We start from the raw sequence: 19,964 nt of genomic DNA, 5'->3' as shown, positions 1-19,964 counted from the left end.
AGCGAGCCCCAGGGCCCCAACGTACGTGATTGATCTCAAAGCGCCATAATCGAGTTCCCTCCTCCTCGATCCGTCATGTTGTTGGCCGAAGTTGTCTTCTCGATGGTCTCCCCGTCTCCGGCAACGCAGCTCTGAAACCGCATTTTAGCATCGTCTCCGACGACAACGGTGCGTTGACATAGAATGAGGGTGAGGCAGGAGACGACGAAAAGGACCGTGGGCAAGACGGACGCGATCAGGAATTGTTTGGTGGTTGTGGCTAAGTCGAATCGCGCGACGACAACCCCGGGGTTGTCGTTCGAGTAAAAGCACGGGAAGCGGGCGCGGGCGTTGTGGTCGGTGCCGTCCTTGCCGTACACGCGGAGGAACTCCTTGCATTCGTCTCGCAACGTGTTGACACAGCCTTCAAGGTTGATGAGGAGTTTGCTCTCGTTGGCGATTAGCAGGTCGGGCTCAGGGGGGGCTATTATGCGTTTCTCGTCCAAAGGGACGGTGTTAAACACACTGAGGTAACTCAGGTAGGTGAAGTTGGTCAGGTCGTTTAGAACGTTGTTTGGGAGGAGGGAGCCGTTGACGCAGTCGATTGCGACCACTCCTCGGGTGGTGTTGAGGATGTTGTAGCAAGAGGACATCATGATGTTGTCTTGGGATTCGTTCCAGACCTCCTCTCCGCTGTCTAAGTCAATCGCACGTTGACATTGCGACAGATAGACTTTGTCACCACTTAGTAATATCACGTTTTTGTTGCGGGTCGGGATATCAACGCATCGTCTGTCACAATTGTAAGGGGTGCGAATACGTTCGCACGTTCCTCGGTTACAACTATATAAACCGTTTAAATCGATACAAGTGATTTTGCCTCTTCGGCCTGAACATTTCAGAGGTGGGTCCGTATCTTTGAAGATACATTCGAACGCATCGGTTATATTGATACACATACCAGTGGTACAATTGAATGTGCCTGTCAAATTTTTACAGTCGTCGGCTATACAACGACTCTTCTTGGCATTCTCTTGGTCAATGCCGTAGCACGTTTTATTGGCTGTGTTTGTGCAATTTGCTAAAAGTAGATTAGACCCGTTGTGTCTAAGATTGACGTAGATTTGCATGCAAGCTCCGGATGTTTTGCTAAGACACCATTCCCCACACGATCCCCAGTCACACGCTTCTACCTGAACGGCTCGTGTTGTTGTGCACATAACCGGATCTTCCGAAATCCCCGATTTGAGAGCACGAGTCGAGGGAACATAAATCGCCACGGTCAGATAAACAATAGCTACACTACTTAGAACTAGAGTCATTTGACATAAACAAATCGTTCCACATATTCGAGTGTCTTGTGGAGGGATAATGAGGTCTTCGACCGGCACTGGCTTCTTTTTCGGCATTTTGCCTTTAGAACATGATCGGTTAGCAACACTTCATGGTCGGAACTGGTATAGAAATTTGGTGAATGCGCCGGGTGCACGCGCGCGTCCCGAATCAATAGCCCACTGCGGCGTCTCCTAATCAATATTGCCCGCAGAAGTTGTAAAAACAGCTCGAAACCGGCGAAATTAAGCACGAAGGGAGTAAAGCAACGTGAAGGGATGTGTTTGTGAACCGTTGGAGTGAAAATACTTACGTGGAAGGGCGGTTTCGGGTCGGAAGTGGCACCTCACATGGAGGACGGCGTGCTAGTGGTGTTTAGGTCGTCTGACGGGGACCGGCGCCAAAATCGATACTGTAAATACGGACTGCAGTGTTCAGAGCAGCAGCACTTCGTGCATGTGCTCCAAGTGGCCAAGACGAGTCACCACGAGCAAGTGTTAAATAATGTAGACTGAAATCGTCGAGAGTGTTTAATCGGATAATGTGCAATGTCTGCTATGTAGTCGAAATCAAAAAACGTTGGGGTTGAGCGGTTCCCGGTTTTGCTGTGAGCTGGCCGCAGCCGCTCGCGCCTGAGTGTGGATGCAGATGGTGGGGTCCAGGGAGTCGTTTTATCTTGCACCATGGAGGAGGCGCCAGAGATCAAGCAAACTTGGCAACAAAAGTTACTCTTCTACACTACCGCATTCTTCGTGTTGCTTGGCACTTTTAGCTTGTTTTCATTTCTATTCCTTGTGCCTTTCGTCATTGATCCGGCTTTTACGACTATTTTTATGGAGTTTGATGAGACTCCCGTGTTATGTATGACAGTAAGAGTGGATAGACGGTTAGGTGTCTCTAATTGTAGTTGGACTTCGTGTCGTGAAGGATGCACCAAAGATATTTATGACTGCACGCAAATCCTTGTTCATTATAAGAAAGTACCTCCCGATTACAACCTGACAGCACCTCCCGATATCCGAACGCCCAGAGAAGAACGAAGCATACCGGAAGAGTACGACTACGAGAAGACCTTCTCCGAAGAGGAGGAGGAAGAGACGGGGCTTGTGGATGATGAAGAAGACTCCGAGTGGTACTACCGTGAAGCGAGATTACTCCCGAACGTCAAGGGTTGTGGCTATCCTCCGATGCTCAATTGCTCCATATTTCTAAAGTTATACAAAGGCATAGGTACTAATTACACGTGCTATTACAGTCGCGTAGATCCTAGTATGGTGATCAGCCACTTGGATATGTGGCAGGTCTATATGAACTTGGTCTATGCTATGGCAATTCCAATTCCCTCCTTTATCTTGTCCGTAATATATTTGGCGATTGCTTATTTTAAAATATACAATGACGACGAAGAGACTGCCCCACTGGAAAAAAATGCTGAAGCTATGGATGTAGAAGGGGAAAGTGGACCAGATGCTACTCCTGTCCAACCCGCAAGTGGCGGAATAACCCCGGCTAGTGAAGCGTTCCGAGAGGATCTCGCCAGTTTTGGACATCACTTCAAAGTGGCGATGGTCGACGAAATGAGCCGTGATAGCTTTACCGAAGGCGTGCCATACTCGTGTTCTATAGGAGGGTAAATTATCTTAGTCCCTTCTCAATTCACTTCACCCCAAAGTCAATTGTATTACAGGAATTTGGGAAAAACAATGACTACAAGCATCTCGACCACAGGAGGTCCCATAGCTGATATTTAATTGCTGTCACGTCTTGACATTTCTCAGGCTTGTGTGTTTTATCTTAATTTGATAAGGCTTAGGATAAACATACGAAATAAATTTTTTAAAATGGATGTGGCTGTCTCTCCGCCACAATCAACGTATGTTTACGTGGCTTCAAGAAATATTTTTTAAAAGTAGTGTTTTAGGCCGCTACAAATGAATATGAATAACAGCTTCAATTATCCAAAGGAGCGAATCTGATTTCATATTACGAGCAAACGTGTATAAATTATCAAAAAAGACTTAATGGCAACATCAACCGGGTCTCATGTAATTGCACATTCAACGAAATTTTACCAAATTTTATTTCTAAGTGGTTAAATTTCTAGTTGTGTAATCACGTAATTCAATTCCAATTCGTTAACGAAATTTAAAGCAATACTGTGCATTCGTTTGTGGAGTTTCAGTGAAATTGGCTCCTCTGGTTGTGCTACAGCGCATTTATCTGTTATCAATCTCATTACATCCATAGTTTAACACGTCCGTGCGTATACCACGTCATTTTGATTGCATTTTTTTCCTCGATATTACTGTAAATATATAGATTGTCTTTAATATTGTTATTATTAATCACATTGTTAAAATTTATAAGAAAATGTTTTATTGATTTGTATATTTCATGTACAGTTCGACTTATGAAATTTTACCTAATCGTGCAGTGAAAACGTGTTTATTGAACATTGTTCAAGATTTTGCCTTCTTATTCTTGTAATACGCATTTGTAATCTAATATTTTTAATACACATAACATAGATGATACAATCAAGTCAACTCTTCTATATGTTTACAATGCATGTTTTCAGAATAAGGCAATTGTCGCGTGAACTTTATCAAATAATTCAATCAGATCGATTCTTTTTCTTTTATTAGAAAGGGACCAAGGCATATTGCACGGGGATTGTCGCAAGCATCGACATATTGAACTATTTTCGAGCACATGCAGTTGTCAACATATACATTACTTGTGAACTTGTGTTACAACTATTACCCTATATAATTTTAGGCGAGTGTCAATATCGGCAATGTTCTTCACCACTCTATAGAGTCGATAGCTTGAATCATTATGACTCACTGCTGATATATCAATTTGTTTTACCTTGTTACCACCGATTTATTTAACTCATTTGTGATACTTAACACTGCTCATCTAGGAATAAAATAGATTTCAGTAATACACATCACAAAACTAAACCGTCTTTTTCTACCCCAACCCTCCAACTCCAAAATGCCTTATTTGCATTTTAAAATCCTTCCACCTAAGATAGCGCAAAATATTGGCTTTCCAAGACACGCACTTGACCATTTCACGATATATCCGCTAACGACGTCACTCATTAATCCAATATTTATTCTATAAGTATTTCAAACTTAAAGCCTCGTATTTTCCTTCTAATTATGACAAAGGGAACCTGAGGACCTTGAGGAACATTATTTATTACAAGAAACTATACTTAGAAAAATCCATAAAATTGGTCAATTTATTGGGCAACGAAAGATACGTAAAACCACAAATAATTCAAAAAGACATTTATTCAACTTGACAGACATAATATCGGGGTCACAATTAACCGATATTTGATTAAACTAGTACATTACGTGCGCAGGCAAACTAAGTAGTAAATTAATTAAAGCAGCTCAAACAAATGCAGGGACGTATAGAGCCCACGGATAATGTAATTTTTGCAAAAATTCAGTTTTGGGCTCTTTTTCCAATCGAGTTCGCAAAAGGCCGACAAAATCACAAAATTATGATTTTGGAAATTCCTTTATGATTTCTTTAGACGGTTTTATCTGAAAAAATGTAAGAATTTATATTACATTGTTCTCACTTAAAATATATGGAATGATGATTTAGTATTAATCCGGTTCCAAATTTCTTCCGGTGTGACCGAAAACGATATAACGGGTGGTTCAGGCGGCCGAACGTACGGCGTGCAAATTTATTGGGATTCGAAATTTAGATGAAGTGGATTTATTTACAAAATAGTGTAGTACGATGAAATAAATAGATATTTGATTTGGAATTGGTTCAAAAATCAGCGTGCAGTGCTAGAACCAAATATTTACTTTACGTTGGGTTTAATTGAAATGTAGTGAAATAAATTCGAGTGATTGGAGTTAATTGTGTCCAATGAAGACGGAAGCGAATTCGCGGTGCAACCATGAATTCAAGAGCGCTTCTTTGGTTGCTTCAGGTGTCTGGTGGTACCTGCTGGCACTAGTGGTCACCAACAGGTGGTTTTCAGTTCTGAAAAGTGCCAAGGAAGCAAATGGTCGTAAAGTGGCTTGAGTTGAGCGGATTTCAATGATACATTTTTCAAGTAGAGTGTCCCCTCCACGATTAGAAACGCGCTATTAAAGTAAGTGGCCAGTCAAGCGGCCGCCATTGCCTGCTCTCCGTCTACCTGTGTCTCGATGGCTGTCCAAGTCCTCACCATTTGGCGTGAAGATGCGAGGGGGTGACTGGGATGTCGGGCTACCATGAGTCCAGCTGGCACGAGGGCTGCTTGGGCCGCTGCGGCGACTGCACCACGTGCCACCACTCCGACGACGGCCTCTACAAAAGGTACGCAAGGGTGATTGCCCCAACCACCGCTCCCAACTAACACTCTGTGGCAGCTCATACGCTCATTTTCTCCAACTGCTATTACGCAATTGCACCGAAACAAGAGATTATTCAACGCAACGTAGCAATAGATATTACAACCGTGTGGTAAATATGCCATTACCCCCAGTGTCCACATACAGAGTCATGACATTACCACCAAGGTTGTAGGTACACGTCTACAACCACAGGCTCTTCAGATATTTTTTGATACTTATTACTTCTCAATAAATGTTGAAAAAGAATTAGATTTTTCTAATCACATTAACTCTTGTTTGACGGAATATTGCTAGACCTAACACGTGGTTCGGAGATATTACAAACCGCGGGATGTAATGACGATCTCTTGTCTTCTAAGAAATATTTTGAAAAAACTTACATAAAATAAGCGCATTATTTTTTGATAATAGCTCGGTTTGTATCATTTTTCGACAAAGATTTTAGAAGAAGAAGAGTGGTGAAGGTCAGTGTTGTTGCAGGTTCGTGACGGTGGGGTCGGTGCGGTACGGCATGCGGGTGGGGGCAGTGTCGCCGCCGCCGCCGGGAGCGGGTCCGCGCTACCGCTCCCAGTGCTGCTGGCCCGCAGCGACTGCTCCCGGCTACGTCTCCCGGATCCCGCTGCTTACCACGACGCCTATTAATAGCTTCGATATAATTAGTTGCGCAAATAGACTGAGGATCAACGAGGAGGCTACGTCAGAGCTGCCTCAGCAGACTGTGCGCGATCATGTACTGTACTCCACCAAGTGCCTGAAGAACCAACTCAAGCGCTGTGCTTTGGTAAGGCCTCAGATTTATGCACGATTGTGTGAAAACGCCGACGAAGAAGAGTTCAACCTGGATCGGCTGCCGAGATTCCGCTTCGGCGGAAATCGGACCACTACCAATAAAGTCAGAGATTTCGAAAAGAGAGCCAACGAGCAAAGACTCAGAGACTTGACGGACAGACTCAAAAGGGGGCCGATACCGCCCCCGAGGACAAGACACCAGCCTAAAACACCGCCAGAGGAGCCAGTCAGAGTAACACCACTACGAAGTGCCTCCTTCTCACAAGTGGACTATTCCAGTGATGATAAAAAATACGTCAGGCGAAGGAACCCAATTTGTGATGCGACAAACCAAACAGTTGCGACTCTACCCAGATCTAAAAACCCAACAAGATGTGATAATTTCAAAGAAACACAGATCACAAACGAACAACCCGAACGTGACACCGATGATAATAACTCCTTGAAACAATCAATAACGAGGAGCAACACCATCTCAAGCGGAACTCCCAACACCCAGGAGAAAAAACGCGATAAACTCCGCCGACGCAAAGGCATCTACATCTCGCAATGGCCCAACTCCACCGAAAACGTAATCCCCCAGTTCGTCGAAGACGGCGATTTTGCCTCGTGTTCGGACACCCCCAAACTTTTGGAAGAACCCCCGGACGACAAATCGCAAATAACAATGTGGACAAGTCCGCAAGAAGAACCCTTAAGTCCCGAAGACAACACGACGGTGCCAGAATGGCCCAAAATCACCCGAGGGATGTTCCTCCTCCGTTCGGACTCCCTCTCAGAGGGTGAGCCCGAAAACAACAAACAAGACCAAATTTCGTCCGTACCGTCCGACGTCTCCGACTGCGAGAGCAGACTAAGCATGGGGAACGACCCCTGCAGCCCCCGGCGGTACTCCAAGCGGCCCCTGCGAGGCCCATACGGCCAAATGCTTGAAGCCGAGATGAAAAAACCCGAAACTGGGCGCAAAAGCCAACTAAGCAATGACCTGAAATTCCTCGAGGACTTGTCGTTACAAAATCGGGACGTTAAGTTGAAACACCGGCCAAGGTGTGACGACTCGAAGGGAAGTTGTAATAATTTAAGTTCGCCGAAACAGTTGCTAACGTTATCGAAACGGAAAGTTAGTGCTGATAGTTTAGTTGTGGAGAATGATCAAAGGTTGGTTGTTAATCACCAACGTACCACTTCGAGTCCCTCCAAATTGGAGGGGTTCGCCAATACTGAAGTTTCGCAGGAATTGCTGGAGCAGCTGTTGAGGGGAAGTTCGGAACAACTTGCCACCGATGCCAATTTACAGCAGAAAAATGTAAGTGAGAAACTGTCAATAGATCGTTGCCCTACAAAATTATTCACCTTGTAATCTCGCAACGCTAAAGTCAATATTTTCTAAGCGGCCACGTGTCTTTGCATTTCTATTCATGAACTGTTATTGACTTCGTTTCACGCACACAAAAAGTGGAAACCTGTTTTGCTACCGATTTTTTCCGAAAATCGGGAATTGAGCAAATTTGCTTTCACTCAGAAATTCTTATATTGTTTAGCGATTGGGTTTCCGCCGTTTCGGGTTTCACCAACAAGCAATTAAAAGTGGTTGATTAGAAAAAGAATTTTCTTCTAGTATCGATTTCACTCCTATTCTACTCAGTCCCCTTAAAGGAAATGTGACGTCAATTTCGAGCTTATCATTTTCCGATGAAAGTTCAATAATAGATTCCTATTTAAATGAATTTGTAGTTAAACACTGCGTGTATAAATAGAGCGCTGTAGAAAGTGAATGATTTTTTATAAGTTTATTGCGATTCGAAGTCAACCTTTCTAAATATAACAAAGTACCGCCAGTCATAATAATGACATTTGTTAGACTTCCAGTGTTTGTTGACTGGATTTTTATTATTAAAACAATTTATTAACACGACTTAACTACCAAAACAACAGTGAAAATTCAAATAAACAAACAAACTCTTTACTACCCGAAATTTAATTCTTTCGAATCGATACACTATTTTACAGCCCACACACTCGGACACGTTTTAATCGAAACTTTTTGCGACTTTCCCGAGTTAATTTCCAAGTTTCGGAAAGTTTAATAACAGTCATGTGGTTGCTTTCCCAACTTATTTGTCCTCCTATTAACTGAAATGTGATCGAAGTTGCTACCACGATCATCAATTTTAATCACGAAGCAATTAGGCAATTAAAATCGGTGCACTGTATTAAGAAATCCTGAACTACTTGCTCTCATTTGAGCGCAATAAAACTTTGGTGAGAATGAAAAAAGCTCAATTCCGATGTCACGTATCTGTTGATTAGCAGTTGACCGTTGTTTGAAAACGCTTTACGTATTGCTTAGCAACGACGCTGCTAACTGTTGCGTCGCGACGTCTCGCGTCGGCGCAACCTGCGTTCGTATATACTTCCATGACCATAAGGTGTGGCAGGGTAGAAATGTGATGTTAGTCGAAATGAGTGGTTTAAATTCGAGAGGCGAGTTGCGATTGCGTTTAGAGGGTTGTTCAACAGGTGAAGAGAGTGAAGATGAAACACAAGTTACCCTAAATCTGTCAAACACGTTAGCGTTTTCGGTAAATCTGGCACACGGTTAACGTATTTATTTCATGTTTTGTTTACCGTTACCTGTTTATATTTCAGGATACGAGAACGCACGTGGTTGTCGAGCTTTACGATAACGAGAGGACTTACGTCGAAGCATTACAGATTCTGGTCACGGTAAGCATTTGCGCGTCTTTTGCCGATTCCCAACAATCTATTTTAGAAATATTTGGAACCGCTTAAAAGCCCCGAAAACACCAATCTTTTAGACGCGACACTTGTTGATGAAATCTTTTATCAAGTAACTCGTTTTTTTTTTTAATTCATCGCAATTTATTAGAAATTTCTAGATACCGTTTTTGTTAAGCCACCATCAGGCTTTTTTGGAAGAATTAAAAAAACGCCTAGAGCACTGGGACATTAAACAGAAAATCGGAGATGTCTTTTTGGAGATGTTTTCGAAAAGTTCGGTCATTGAGAGTTACACTAACTACGTTAATAATTGGAAGCGAGCGAGGGAGATTATCAAGAGTGCCCAACAGTCCAAACCGACTTTTGCCCGATTTTTGGAGGTAAGTCGCATTTTTGGAAGTGAGTGGAACTTTACTTCAATCACTGACTCTTCAAACTTAAATTTTCAGACAACAGCAAGGGAACACAAAGGCAAGTTAGCCCTTGATTCTTTATTGATCAAACCGATCCAAAAATTTCCAAAATACGAGTTGTTGCTCCAAAGATTGATCAAACACACTGATGTTAACCACCCGGACCACAGTTTGTTGCTAGCTGCGCAAAAAGAGGTCCATGATCAATTGCTGAAAATCAATTGTACTGAAAGAGAAGCTCTGGAGTTGGAACAACTCCGGGAAATTGAAGGTTTGATCGAAGGTTTAATCGAGTTGGTGTCAGCCGACCGCCAGTATTTGCGACATGATTTAGTCAGTATGGCTGCGGGTGGTGGCACTCGCAAAGAACGGGCTTTGTTCCTCTTCTCGGATTTGCTCCTTGTGACCAGTATTAAGCGGCGGAGTGGAACAATCCGAAGACCCACCGGTCAAGGCAGCGTGACAAGTACCCTCGAAGCGAACAAGTACAAATTACTTATGAAGATAGCTTTAGAAGATTTAGAAATAGTCCGCTCGAAGGACGACAATTTGAAACAGATGATGATCGAAATTGAGAATTTATCCGCGGATGTCGGCATTCTGAACCAAATTAATGAATTAAGTTGGTCGCTACATTGTAATCATACTCAATTAGACGATCTCATTAGAGATATGTTGTCATCTTTGAATAAGCAATTAATGGAGCAACAAAACAGCGACTCGCAGCTCTCTTGTCTCGAGCTCACCCTCAACACATCGTGAGTGCGGATTTTTTGCCCCGATTTTGTAACAAGCTGTTTGTTTTCAGCAACGGCCTGGAAAATGTCTCGATCGTTTTTTCGAAGCCTGAAAAACGCGCCTCCTGGGAGGAGTCGTTCAACGAGGCCAAGCACAAATTAGGTGAGCTATTTCAAACCCACTTATCCAATCTAACTCGAGTTCTAGCAATATCGGGTGATAGAAAACCAAGTCCGGAACTCCTCGCAACGGTTCCGATCCGCAAGACAAGAGCCGGTCTCCAATTCACCTGCGCTGCGCCTACTTTAGGCGACAATGGCAAAGACGTGTGGGTTTGCAACAGCGACGGTTATGTCGGTCAAGTGTGCATTTTGAGCCTACAACCTGAGCCCACCGTAACGTCGTGCAACGGTGTCTGTAACGCGAGGATTTTGTGCATTGCCTCAGTCCCTGGTGTCAGTTACAGGTAACTAAACCCGACAACGATTTTAAGGCCGGGGAAAAATGTTTTACAAAATTCTACGTGAATCCTACTGACTGCACCAATTAACTTGAAACCAAAAATTCTTACACACTACAAAATTAAACGACTAACAATTAAACTTTGACCCCCCAAATCATCATATACCTAAGTTAATACCCAGCGAATGCTTTTTTTAAATTGCAATAAAAAAGTCTATAATAAATAAATATTAGTTTACGTAATTTTTTAATTGTTTGCATTTTTATCATATAAACAGGTACACTATGGGCATGTGTTTTAGTTTTTATTAACAAATAGGTGATTAAATAAAGAATAAACAATTAGGCAGGTTGAAAATATCAAATCAAGTTCCGTGAAAGCAGACCGGTTTTCAATTTTATTGGCTGCGATCCGAGTCTAAGGGACAAAAAACTCGTAGCGATTGCAGTTATCTCCTCCCACTTTGTCAAAATAATTACAAAATGGTGACAATCTAAAGGATTACAAATTGCTAACTAACATTTATTCTTGAAAAATATTGACAAACTGGAGTTTCGTTCGTCTGAGTTGAGAGTCAAAAGACTCAAAAAAACTTTGTTTGCCCCTGTCGGCGTATGAACCAGATTTCAACTCATCGCAGTTCTGTTAGAGGGAACAACAACCGGGAGGACACCGAGGAACACAAGACTATCCAATTCGATAGTAGCTCCTCCAGTGAGGAGGACGACGAAACGGACAATGAGGAGGTCGACGAGCCCCAAAAAATTTCAGAGGCTCCGGACGTTTCAAGTGTCGATTTGGACGACATTGACAGTCAACAGTCGACGATTTGGTTGGGGACGGAAGATGGCTGTATCCACGTTTACAATTCCAGTGACAATATTCGGATTAAGAAAAACAAAATACGGTTACAGCACGGATCGTCAATACTTTGCATAATGTAGGAGTGACGCTATTTTCGCTCTTTATTAATCTTAATTTGTAGATATTTGGATAATCGGGTTTTTGTCTCGTTGGCCAATGGCGACGTTACGATCTACGACCGGGATGGATGTGAGTAGTGGCTTTAAATTATTTGCACTTTATATGTTTTTGTAGCTGGTTGGAACGTCAATTCTCCGACGACTGTGACAGTGGGTTCCACGAACATGCCGGTGTCAAAAATGCTCCCAAACGTTGGAAAATTGTGGTGCAGTTGCGGCAACACTATTAAAGTCTTCAACACTCAAAACCTAACCACGGAAAATCACTTTACGGTCAATAACGACAGTAATAAGCCGATTTCGTGTATAGTCCTCTTCGGGAATGGTCTCTGGCTGTCTTTGCAAAACTCGGCAATCGTCAAGTGCTTCCATACTCAGAACTTCGAGCATTTGTGTGAGGTGAACGTAGCCCCCGCTGTGACCAAAATGCTAACAAGTGAGCCCCCGGCACGTCGCCATTCAGCGTTTAATGGTTTTTTCCAGGTTGTGATGATATAATCAGACAGCACAAAGCGGCCTGTTTGCGCGTGACGTCTCTTTTAGCTTGTAAGGACTTGTTGTGGATCGGAACTTCGGCTGGGGTTCTGCTAACAATGCCTCTGCCCCACATAACATCGTCAACGACGAAACTACCGAACGTTCCGACTGTCACAGGGGTGTCTCATGGCCATACGGGCCATGTCCGATTTTTGACCTACGTTGAACTCAATTCAGGGCCCGGCGAAGGGCCGCAGAGGAATTCGTACAAGGGCAAGCCGGAGCAGCGCAGTAATTCGAAATTACTTGTGATATCGGGAGGAGACGGTTATGAAGATTTCCGCAGTTCGAATTTATCAGAAGTGGCAGGACGGGAGGACTCCACCAATCATCTCCTACTGTGGAACATATGATCACAGAAAATTCTTGTCTAATACGCTGTCCAACAACCAAGTGCGATTTGTATCATTTTTCGCCAGGATTCTGGCGTTGGGCAGCGGCATATGAATGTGGCATATCTGAACCGTTCTATGTTCGAGTGATAAATGCATTTTTGTAAAATGTGTGATAGTAATATTAGGTTTGTGCATAACGGCATTGTTTGTTTGTGGTGGTAGTGTTAATTTCGCCTAACTTGATATGTTCCTAATATGTTTATTTGGTTGCGATAATTGCATTGTAAGCTGTTTATGACACGATTACTTTGAGGACGCCCAGATGTAATTTAATGTTATTTTTTTAATGATGCCTATATTTTTCCTTACATCGAACGAACTGTTTTGTAATAATAAATTTTTTAAAACATTGCAGCACGAGAAATTATAATTTATATTATTGCTCAATGATGTGACAAATTCTATACCTGTTGGAGAAATACAGTATTTATTTTTATTTATTCAATATTTCTTTTATTCCCCTACTCAGGGCCGGACAACTCTTGTGCAAGCCCCGATCGTTACTTTTACTCCAATTTCAAATAATTTATACAAGGTGGTTCACTTAATTGTACAACGATACAAAATTGTAGAAAAATTCTGAAAAAAATCATATGCGTGGAGAAAAATACAAAGTCTTCGATAGCAAACGTTGAAATCTGTGAGATGATTAGTTTTAGAGATACAGTAAAATATACTTTTTAGCAGACTCCTTGTATACATCGTACCTAATTAAATATTTTTTACATAAATTTAAAACACAGAACAGGTAAGTATAGGTACAAAAAAGTTTCTGCCTACATCAGCATTAGTCAAGTGAAAGATGCATTAACTCCTAATAAAAATAATATTCTGAAATTTTCTTGCGTTTTGATTTAGTACAATAAATACAATTTGAAACCTGGTGGTCACTACCTTCAAAGTTCAAAATAGTTTTCTGTCATGTGCTAGTTTGGCCCCTGACGCACAGATGGTGGCGAGCCGCACAATTAAAAAATTCGGAATAAATTCAAAAACGTTAATCGTGAAAGATTTATTTGCATACGACAAGATTAATAAATTTGAAAAATGTGCACTAAATGGAACAGTTGTGTTGGAGATTAGTTTTTTGAAAAGTTAGACAGGAGAGTAATAAATAATAATAATAATTCAAATGTGTTGGAATTTTGTCGGAAATGAATTAATTGGCCTGAATTGAGTGTGCGCCAATAAATCATGCGAGGAGTTTTGTTCCAAATTAATTGAAGTCTAATCTGGTGTCGTCCGATTCTGTTTAGGTAGTTAAATTTTACGACGTACCCCTATGGAGCGGCGCGTCACAAACAATGTAAACTAAAGAAACCTCTTAACTAGGCTTGACAACCCTTGGAAAAAGGTGTGGTTGTATCAAGGAAATGATGCTGAAACGGCAGCGTAAAAAATTCGGTCGTAAATTTAGTTGTTTGTTGAATGTTAATCTCAGTAGTGCAAGAAAATATGTTAGGAAAATATTGACGGAAGATTGCAAGTGCCCAAAGTGGGCGATCGAACTTGATAAGAATTTCTGCGTTGCCTCGAATTAAGATTTAGATACGTTCCTATTCTGGATTGTAGGCGACAGCTGCTTCATACAATAATTCTCCCGAGAGACGACTGGATTTGTAGCAGTTGTTAGTAAAAGCTTTGTTTGCAATGTTTTGGACCCATAAAACTTATTAACTAAACATTTGAACTTTTCCAAGAATGGGCTTTTGATCTAGCGACAGTCATTAAAATTTTTGGTGACTACGATACTTAACTATCGATGTAACCCTCGTTTGATTATCTCAACGACCACCATAAACTACGTTGTTAAACACAAAATAAAAGAGTCGGAGATGCGGCGCGATTCAACCAGAAAAAGTGAATGGATGCGTGAGCGCATTTTTGCATCCTTTTGCTACATTTAAGTTCTCGCAAAGCTCGAATTTATAGGGAAATAGTTGGTCGTAAAACATACTTAGTTAAGAAGTAAGAACAGCGAGTTCCCAAAGGTCACGCGGAAAATTACAATTGATAAATGTGCAAGAGGTGGAAAATGGATGAGATGCAATTTATTAGATATTTATTGCAAAATAACTTATGCATTCCTGATGGGATTTTCAAACCCTTTCGTATTTATCATATTTAGCTCTTCTAAATATGGGAGAGCCTAGGGGTTGCCGCTCCCTCGCACGTGATATTAAGGATAACAATTGTTTATCTCTAGCCCCTTGTAATAATAAGAAGAACTGTCGAGATTTTAGATACACATAGAAAATGATTTAGTAACGTGGGAGACAACACAAACTCTTGATTCATAATCTCTAACTTACAAAGGAACAGGAAGTATCGATTTCAATTAGGAATTTCAATTTTCCCAGCGTCGTATCTTTAAAAGGTGTGTCTACTTGCAAAAAGCCAAAGTGGGAAAAACGCTAAATTACTTGTCAAATGTTAAGCCATAAACTGAGGAAGCGTAAAATACGGGACGTTGTGATTATAATCGGTTTGATTTCAAAGTATTTCAAAATATTTGTGCGATAATTTGTTTATTTTAACTTTAGTAGCATCTGAATACGCCATATAAATCAAAATAAATATACGCAAAATAGCAGCGTCTGGCCATCCACAGCTAGAAATAAGAGCTACTGAACCAAAGTCTATTTTTATTGCACCTTATAACTCAATTAACTCCTCATCAACTGTCAGCGCACTTTCTTCCAGTTTGCTCAAATTAATTGCAAAATTAATAATATTGTCTTTGTGCATTAGTTGGCACTTTCTCGTTTTACCATTATTAGAATTTTTATGAAAGGCGGGAAAGTTGCAATTTCGGTTCAGATCGGGCTTCATTAGGGAAATGGCGAGTGTTGAAAAGTGAGGGCCCGTTTGAACGATCTATTTGAAGAACAGCGACAACGAGACAAAACAAAACTGAAACGGTCCAAGATAAAAGGGTGAAAGACGGGCGCATGATTTTGTTGATATATCAAAGTTCAAAGTTGGCATTCAGACGCGCTAAACGCAAGAAGAGTTTACGCGAACTAATCGATAAAAACAAATTATTTTGGTAGTTCGTTGAACTTGTTGTTAACTAAGTGTTTTCCTATATTTGCGATTTATAGTTGCAGGCGCCAATTTTGTCTTTCATAATTAATTCAGTGAATAGATCTTAATTCGAGTGATGAGGCGTTGAACTGAAAGATACGTTTATGCGTTATAAAAGACAATAAATATTATTTGATTGTTCAAGTGGCGTATACGACTTCACAGACGCTATTTATGGATTAAAAATTCATTATCAATTTATTTAAGGGGCCATGATTTATACTTAAATTGGTCGTAAAAATTACTCGCTGAGAGCTTTTATCAAAAAGTGTGAGCAACTTACAAATTGTGTGCTTAAAACTTATCGGGATATGTCGCAACACTCTCTCACAAAATAAGAATACAACATAACGATAACGTTTTCAACACATGGCAGCCTTTTTGTGCTTAATACACGGCTTATGTGAGCTTTTGCTCTTTGACACAAATCCGAAAAATTTATTACTGGATTTTTCGACATAAAGCGCGCCTCTGTGGAAGGGTTGACGCGTTTGAAGAATGTACAGATTTAATTTGGCGATAAAGGTTTGGTTTATAGTGTCACCTTAAGTATCAAATGACATAGTTTTGGCCAATTCATTATTGTACCTGACAAAAGACCGCTCGTAAATTTCCCATAAAAATTTCCCTTCTAAAATGGAAAAAAAGGGTTATTTATTAGACGATTTCGGGCCGAAGATATGCAGATATTTCAAAAATCGGCTTGAGAAAAACCGAAAAAAGTGCACATCTGAAACACCGAAATATAGAAATGTTATAATTTTTGCCCGCATTATTGCTTGTTAATTATCGATGATATATGACAAAAAGTCGGGCCGTCCCGATGCAGAAAATTTCTTTGAAAGCTTCCGCTAGACACCTAAGATAGCTATCTCATTGTATTTAAATCGGACTTTTTCGATTTGAAATTTCAAATATCAATCGCAACCAACTGTCTGTTTACAAATTTGGTAGCCGCGGCTGCGAATATCGGCTCCGAATCGTTGAAATATTTTTTCGTCCATATAGGCGCCAGAAATATACAATATTCACAAATTTTATTTATTGAGTCTGAGCTAGTTTTATAGTCTGTTACAACCGCATTAAAATAGCTATCAACGATTTATCCAAAAACCGAGCTTCCTGGTCACGTAGCCCTGTGGAATTTTTCTCGGTTTGCGTAAAACACCACTCGCACCCAGCGTCCTCTTATTGCCCCATTAAATCAATTGTGCCAATTTGTGTCACAAGCCGCTCCCATCAAATCTGGACCCACACGAAATTGCGGCAAGTGTCATAAATATCAACTTGCTACAATTACTTTAATTTTCACTTCGATCACAATCCCATAAAACTAATATTTGCCGGCCAGTAAACCGCAAAACCGCTCATTTTTTAGCACAATTAACAAACTATCTATTGCCATCATTCTTCATCACAACAACTATCATTTATTGCTCTTAATTACGAAGATTAACCTCGCGACTCACGATTTGACGAATTCCATTTTACTTACTTTTCCAAACTATAAATAGGACTCAAAGTTTAAAAAATGACACTTTTGCTAGGCGATGGACGTGGTTCTATGACCCCTAATGAAGCAGACTTAAATGCCTGAAAACATAAAAGCTGCTTTAACAAATTTACACAAGTTATTCGCAACGTTCAAGAGACGAATAGGGAAATCAGAAATGAACTCCAGGTCATAAAAAATTCCTAATTACCACATAATTAAATATTAAATTAAATAACTGATTACATAAAGTTATTACAAAATGAATAATTATCTCGGCGCTGAGCAAAGCTTCCAAGCTTTTGCTTCAAGCGCTTGATAAGGTCCCAAAAATTAGAATGCGAGCATTACCACCCATTAGCGACGCAATCGGAGCTAATTATTTTATAATTTTAATTTGTCATTAAACATTATTAAAAATGTGGTAACAGTGCTTGTTACGAAATCATTTTTCCAATTTTCAAAATTCGACGGTAAAGCTGAGCTAATTTTATCAAGGGAGTGTAAATATTTATATTAATATCAAATAAAAATTCTAAAAAAACGAGGAAAAAATTCCCACAAGATTCCACGACTGTCTAAAAATAATCTTTAAAATTTAGTGTCGATAGATCGATACCTAGAAAGAGTACCGATTTGTAACCAGTAATTGATATCTTAAAATTTGAGTAAACGCGCATGACAAAGTCAAAAACTTGATTACTGTTTTTTTATTTTAAACTTTATTTATGATGCAGTTTTACTTACTTGTACGTTATTCATCTGTAATTTAGATGTAGAATGTGCCTCGCAATCGGCTGCGTTTGTTGTATTATGGAAATATCAATCGTATATCAAATTAGATTTACTGCGCGTGCTAATTTGATCAAGGGTGTGTAAATATTTACAGAAATAACAAATGATCTAAAAAACTGCAAGTCAGTGGCGGCTTGTCAAGTAGTGAAGCAATATTAATAAATTTTAATAAGCACTCAATAATACATTAAACACTTACATAATAAGAGTTTCTTGCTCAAAATACCAAAATTTTTGAAATAAAAAATTTTGGAGTGTGTAAAAAAATTTTTTCCAAAAACTGGTTAAATCTACTGGCTACATTAATGTCATTTTCAAACTTCCTTTCAATTTTTTGGCCTGGTTTAGCAAGTTTATGAAAAATAAATAAGTTTTCGGTTGTAAAACGTACTGAAATACTACAAGAAGACAATGATAACTTTTCGGTCAATGGAAAAATATATCATTTGGTTTTGGGTTAAAAAAGGACAAATATTGTAAATTTTGTATTGTTTGTTCCCCAAGTCTTGAACCCACGAGCCGCCACTGTTAAGTAGTTTTTAAAACAGAAACTTGAATAATATGACTCTTGGCTTTTGCGGATTAAGGATGAGTAATAGACAGGTTTAGATATATTACCGAAAATTAGGTGTTCCAATTTCGGCACCGGTCCAAAATAGGCAAGCTTTTTATAAGGCGGGTCTGGCAAAATAAAAAACAAAGCTAACCAAATTGGGTGTTATTATGATAATTAACTTCCACTGTTCATTCATCCTGAGCTTTAGAACTGTGCTACTTGCACAGGTCGCATGATACCATAAATTTTGTGCGCTTTCGTTCGGGATTTTGGCAAACGGCCCTACCGGAAATTGGTCGAATATATAGACCTATGCTTACAGAGAGCCTTTCACTCTTCACCTTTTCATTTATTAAAAAAACACAAAATTGATGCTTGAAATTTTTTATTCGCATCGTCGTCAGTATACAAGGCGGTTCAAGTTTTATTATCTAAATTAAAATATGAGAAAAGTTCGCGAGTGGATGGTCCTGCATCACGTACTTGTGGCTACAAAGTATCGGAGGTGTTAGTAATGCATTACTAGTTCGGAATTGTTCGAATTGTGAGTTTAAAAGCGATAAAATGGGTATGGAGGAGTGAATCCTGTCACGTCCGCGTGTGCGTATTTAGAGAGGGAAAGTGAGGGTTGGTTCACCGGCAGTATTGCAACCGCAATTATGAAAAATTTAAAAGTTATTGTTATTGAAAACATAGTACACAATATAATTTGACGACACTCCTTCTTTTAAATCCTTTTTCGTTGACATTAAACGTAAAGGGTCATTCTTTAGTACACTGTTAAGTAAAGCTTTATGTGCTGAGACTGATGGTGTGACTGCAGAACGTAGTGAATAATATACGCTATTTTTTCTTCAAACCTATAAAATATTTTTTTTGGTGAAATAGCAGTTTTGTAAGTTGTGCAAAATGAGACAAAGTGTACGTTTAATATTAATATTTCTTATTACAAAAATTAAGAACCGAAAATCACAATTATATAATTTTAATCATAACTGATTTGAAGTTTACTGCTTTGGCATTTAAAAATTTTATTGAGTTAGCCTGTCAATGAAACTTCTATTATTAGCAAAATTCCGTCATAAAATGTCACTTTTGTGACGTTTGGAGAAAAAAAATTATAGTAGAAGTAGCCAAGAAAATCAAAAAGATACACAAAATCATAAATTTTTACGATGGTATACGCTTTTAGTGTAATTTTGGGATCGAATAGACCTTTGATTACAGAAAAAGAAAAGACAGAGTACATGCTTGGAAATGTTTTTGCAATGTCAGTATACAGGG

General features: G+C 39.9%; 3 protein-coding genes across 4 annotated transcripts; 2 read left to right on the top strand and 1 right to left on the bottom strand.

Annotated features, from left to right (window-relative positions):
• Nucleotides 1–35: 35 nt before the first annotated feature.
• Nucleotides 36–1,509, bottom strand: Teh3 (tipE homolog 3). The gene has a single exon (XM_015978549.2). The coding sequence runs from the start codon at nt 1,386–1,388 to the stop codon at nt 36–38; it is 1,353 nt and encodes a 450-aa protein (XP_015834035.1). The 5' UTR covers nt 1,389–1,509.
• Nucleotides 1,510–1,994: 485 nt separating this feature from the next.
• On the top strand, nt 1,995–4,277 carry tipE (temperature-induced paralytic E). Of its 2 annotated transcripts, XR_511686.3 has the most exons (3): nt 1,995–2,941; nt 2,999–3,184; nt 3,233–4,277. XR_511686.3 is itself a non-coding variant. In XM_008200835.3 (2 exons), exons 1-2 carry the CDS (start codon nt 1,995–1,997, stop codon nt 3,060–3,062), a joined length of 1,011 nt encoding a protein of 336 aa, XP_008199057.1. In that variant the 3' UTR covers nt 3,063–4,277. The 2 variants fall into 2 exon arrangements, 1 of the variants encoding a protein (XP_008199057.1); XM_008200835.3 differs by having other exon boundaries at nt 2,999–4,277.
• A 1,053-nt stretch (nt 4,278–5,330) lies between these two features.
• On the top strand, nt 5,331–13,195 carry LOC658611 (uncharacterized protein). Its single transcript, XM_008200836.3, has 12 exons — nt 5,331–5,652; nt 6,171–7,785; nt 9,129–9,206; nt 9,253–9,330; nt 9,380–9,601; nt 9,671–10,392; nt 10,443–10,534; nt 10,580–10,838; nt 11,476–11,775; nt 11,821–11,888; nt 11,934–12,254; nt 12,302–13,195. Exons 1-12 carry the CDS (start codon nt 5,555–5,557, stop codon nt 12,706–12,708), a joined length of 4,260 nt encoding a protein of 1,419 aa, XP_008199058.1. The 5' UTR covers nt 5,331–5,554; the 3' UTR covers nt 12,709–13,195.
• Nucleotides 13,196–19,964: the final 6,769 nt, after the last annotated feature.

This window comes from Tribolium castaneum, chromosome 10 (genome assembly GCF_031307605.1).
Source record: "Tribolium castaneum strain GA2 chromosome 10, icTriCast1.1, whole genome shotgun sequence".
In the NCBI taxonomy this organism is placed as follows: Eukaryota; Metazoa; Arthropoda; class Insecta; order Coleoptera; family Tenebrionidae; genus Tribolium; species Tribolium castaneum.
The sequence above is the reverse complement of the archived record's forward strand: the minus strand, read 5'-3'. Positions and strand labels throughout refer to the sequence as shown.

Excerpts from the sequence above, each read along its gene's own strand:
- Teh3 (XM_015978549.2), bottom strand. The coding sequence starts at position 1,388 with ATGCCGAAAAAGAAGCCAGTGCCGGTCGAAGACCTCATTATCCCTCCA.
- LOC658611 (XM_008200836.3), top strand. The coding sequence starts at position 5,555 with ATGTCGGGCTACCATGAGTCCAGCTGGCACGAGGGCTGCTTGGGCCGC. Across the intron at positions 10,393-10,442 it reads GAGCTCACCCTCAACACATC|CAACGGCCTGGAAAATGTCT; the intron begins GTGAGTGCGGAT and ends GTTTGTTTTCAG. Across the intron at positions 10,535-10,579 it reads CGAGGCCAAGCACAAATTAG|CAATATCGGGTGATAGAAAA; the intron begins GTGAGCTATTTC and ends CTCGAGTTCTAG.
- tipE (XM_008200835.3), top strand. The coding sequence starts at position 1,995 with ATGGAGGAGGCGCCAGAGATCAAGCAAACTTGGCAACAAAAGTTACTC. Across the intron at positions 2,942-2,998 it reads TACTCGTGTTCTATAGGAGG|GAATTTGGGAAAAACAATGA; the intron begins GTAAATTATCTT and ends ATTGTATTACAG.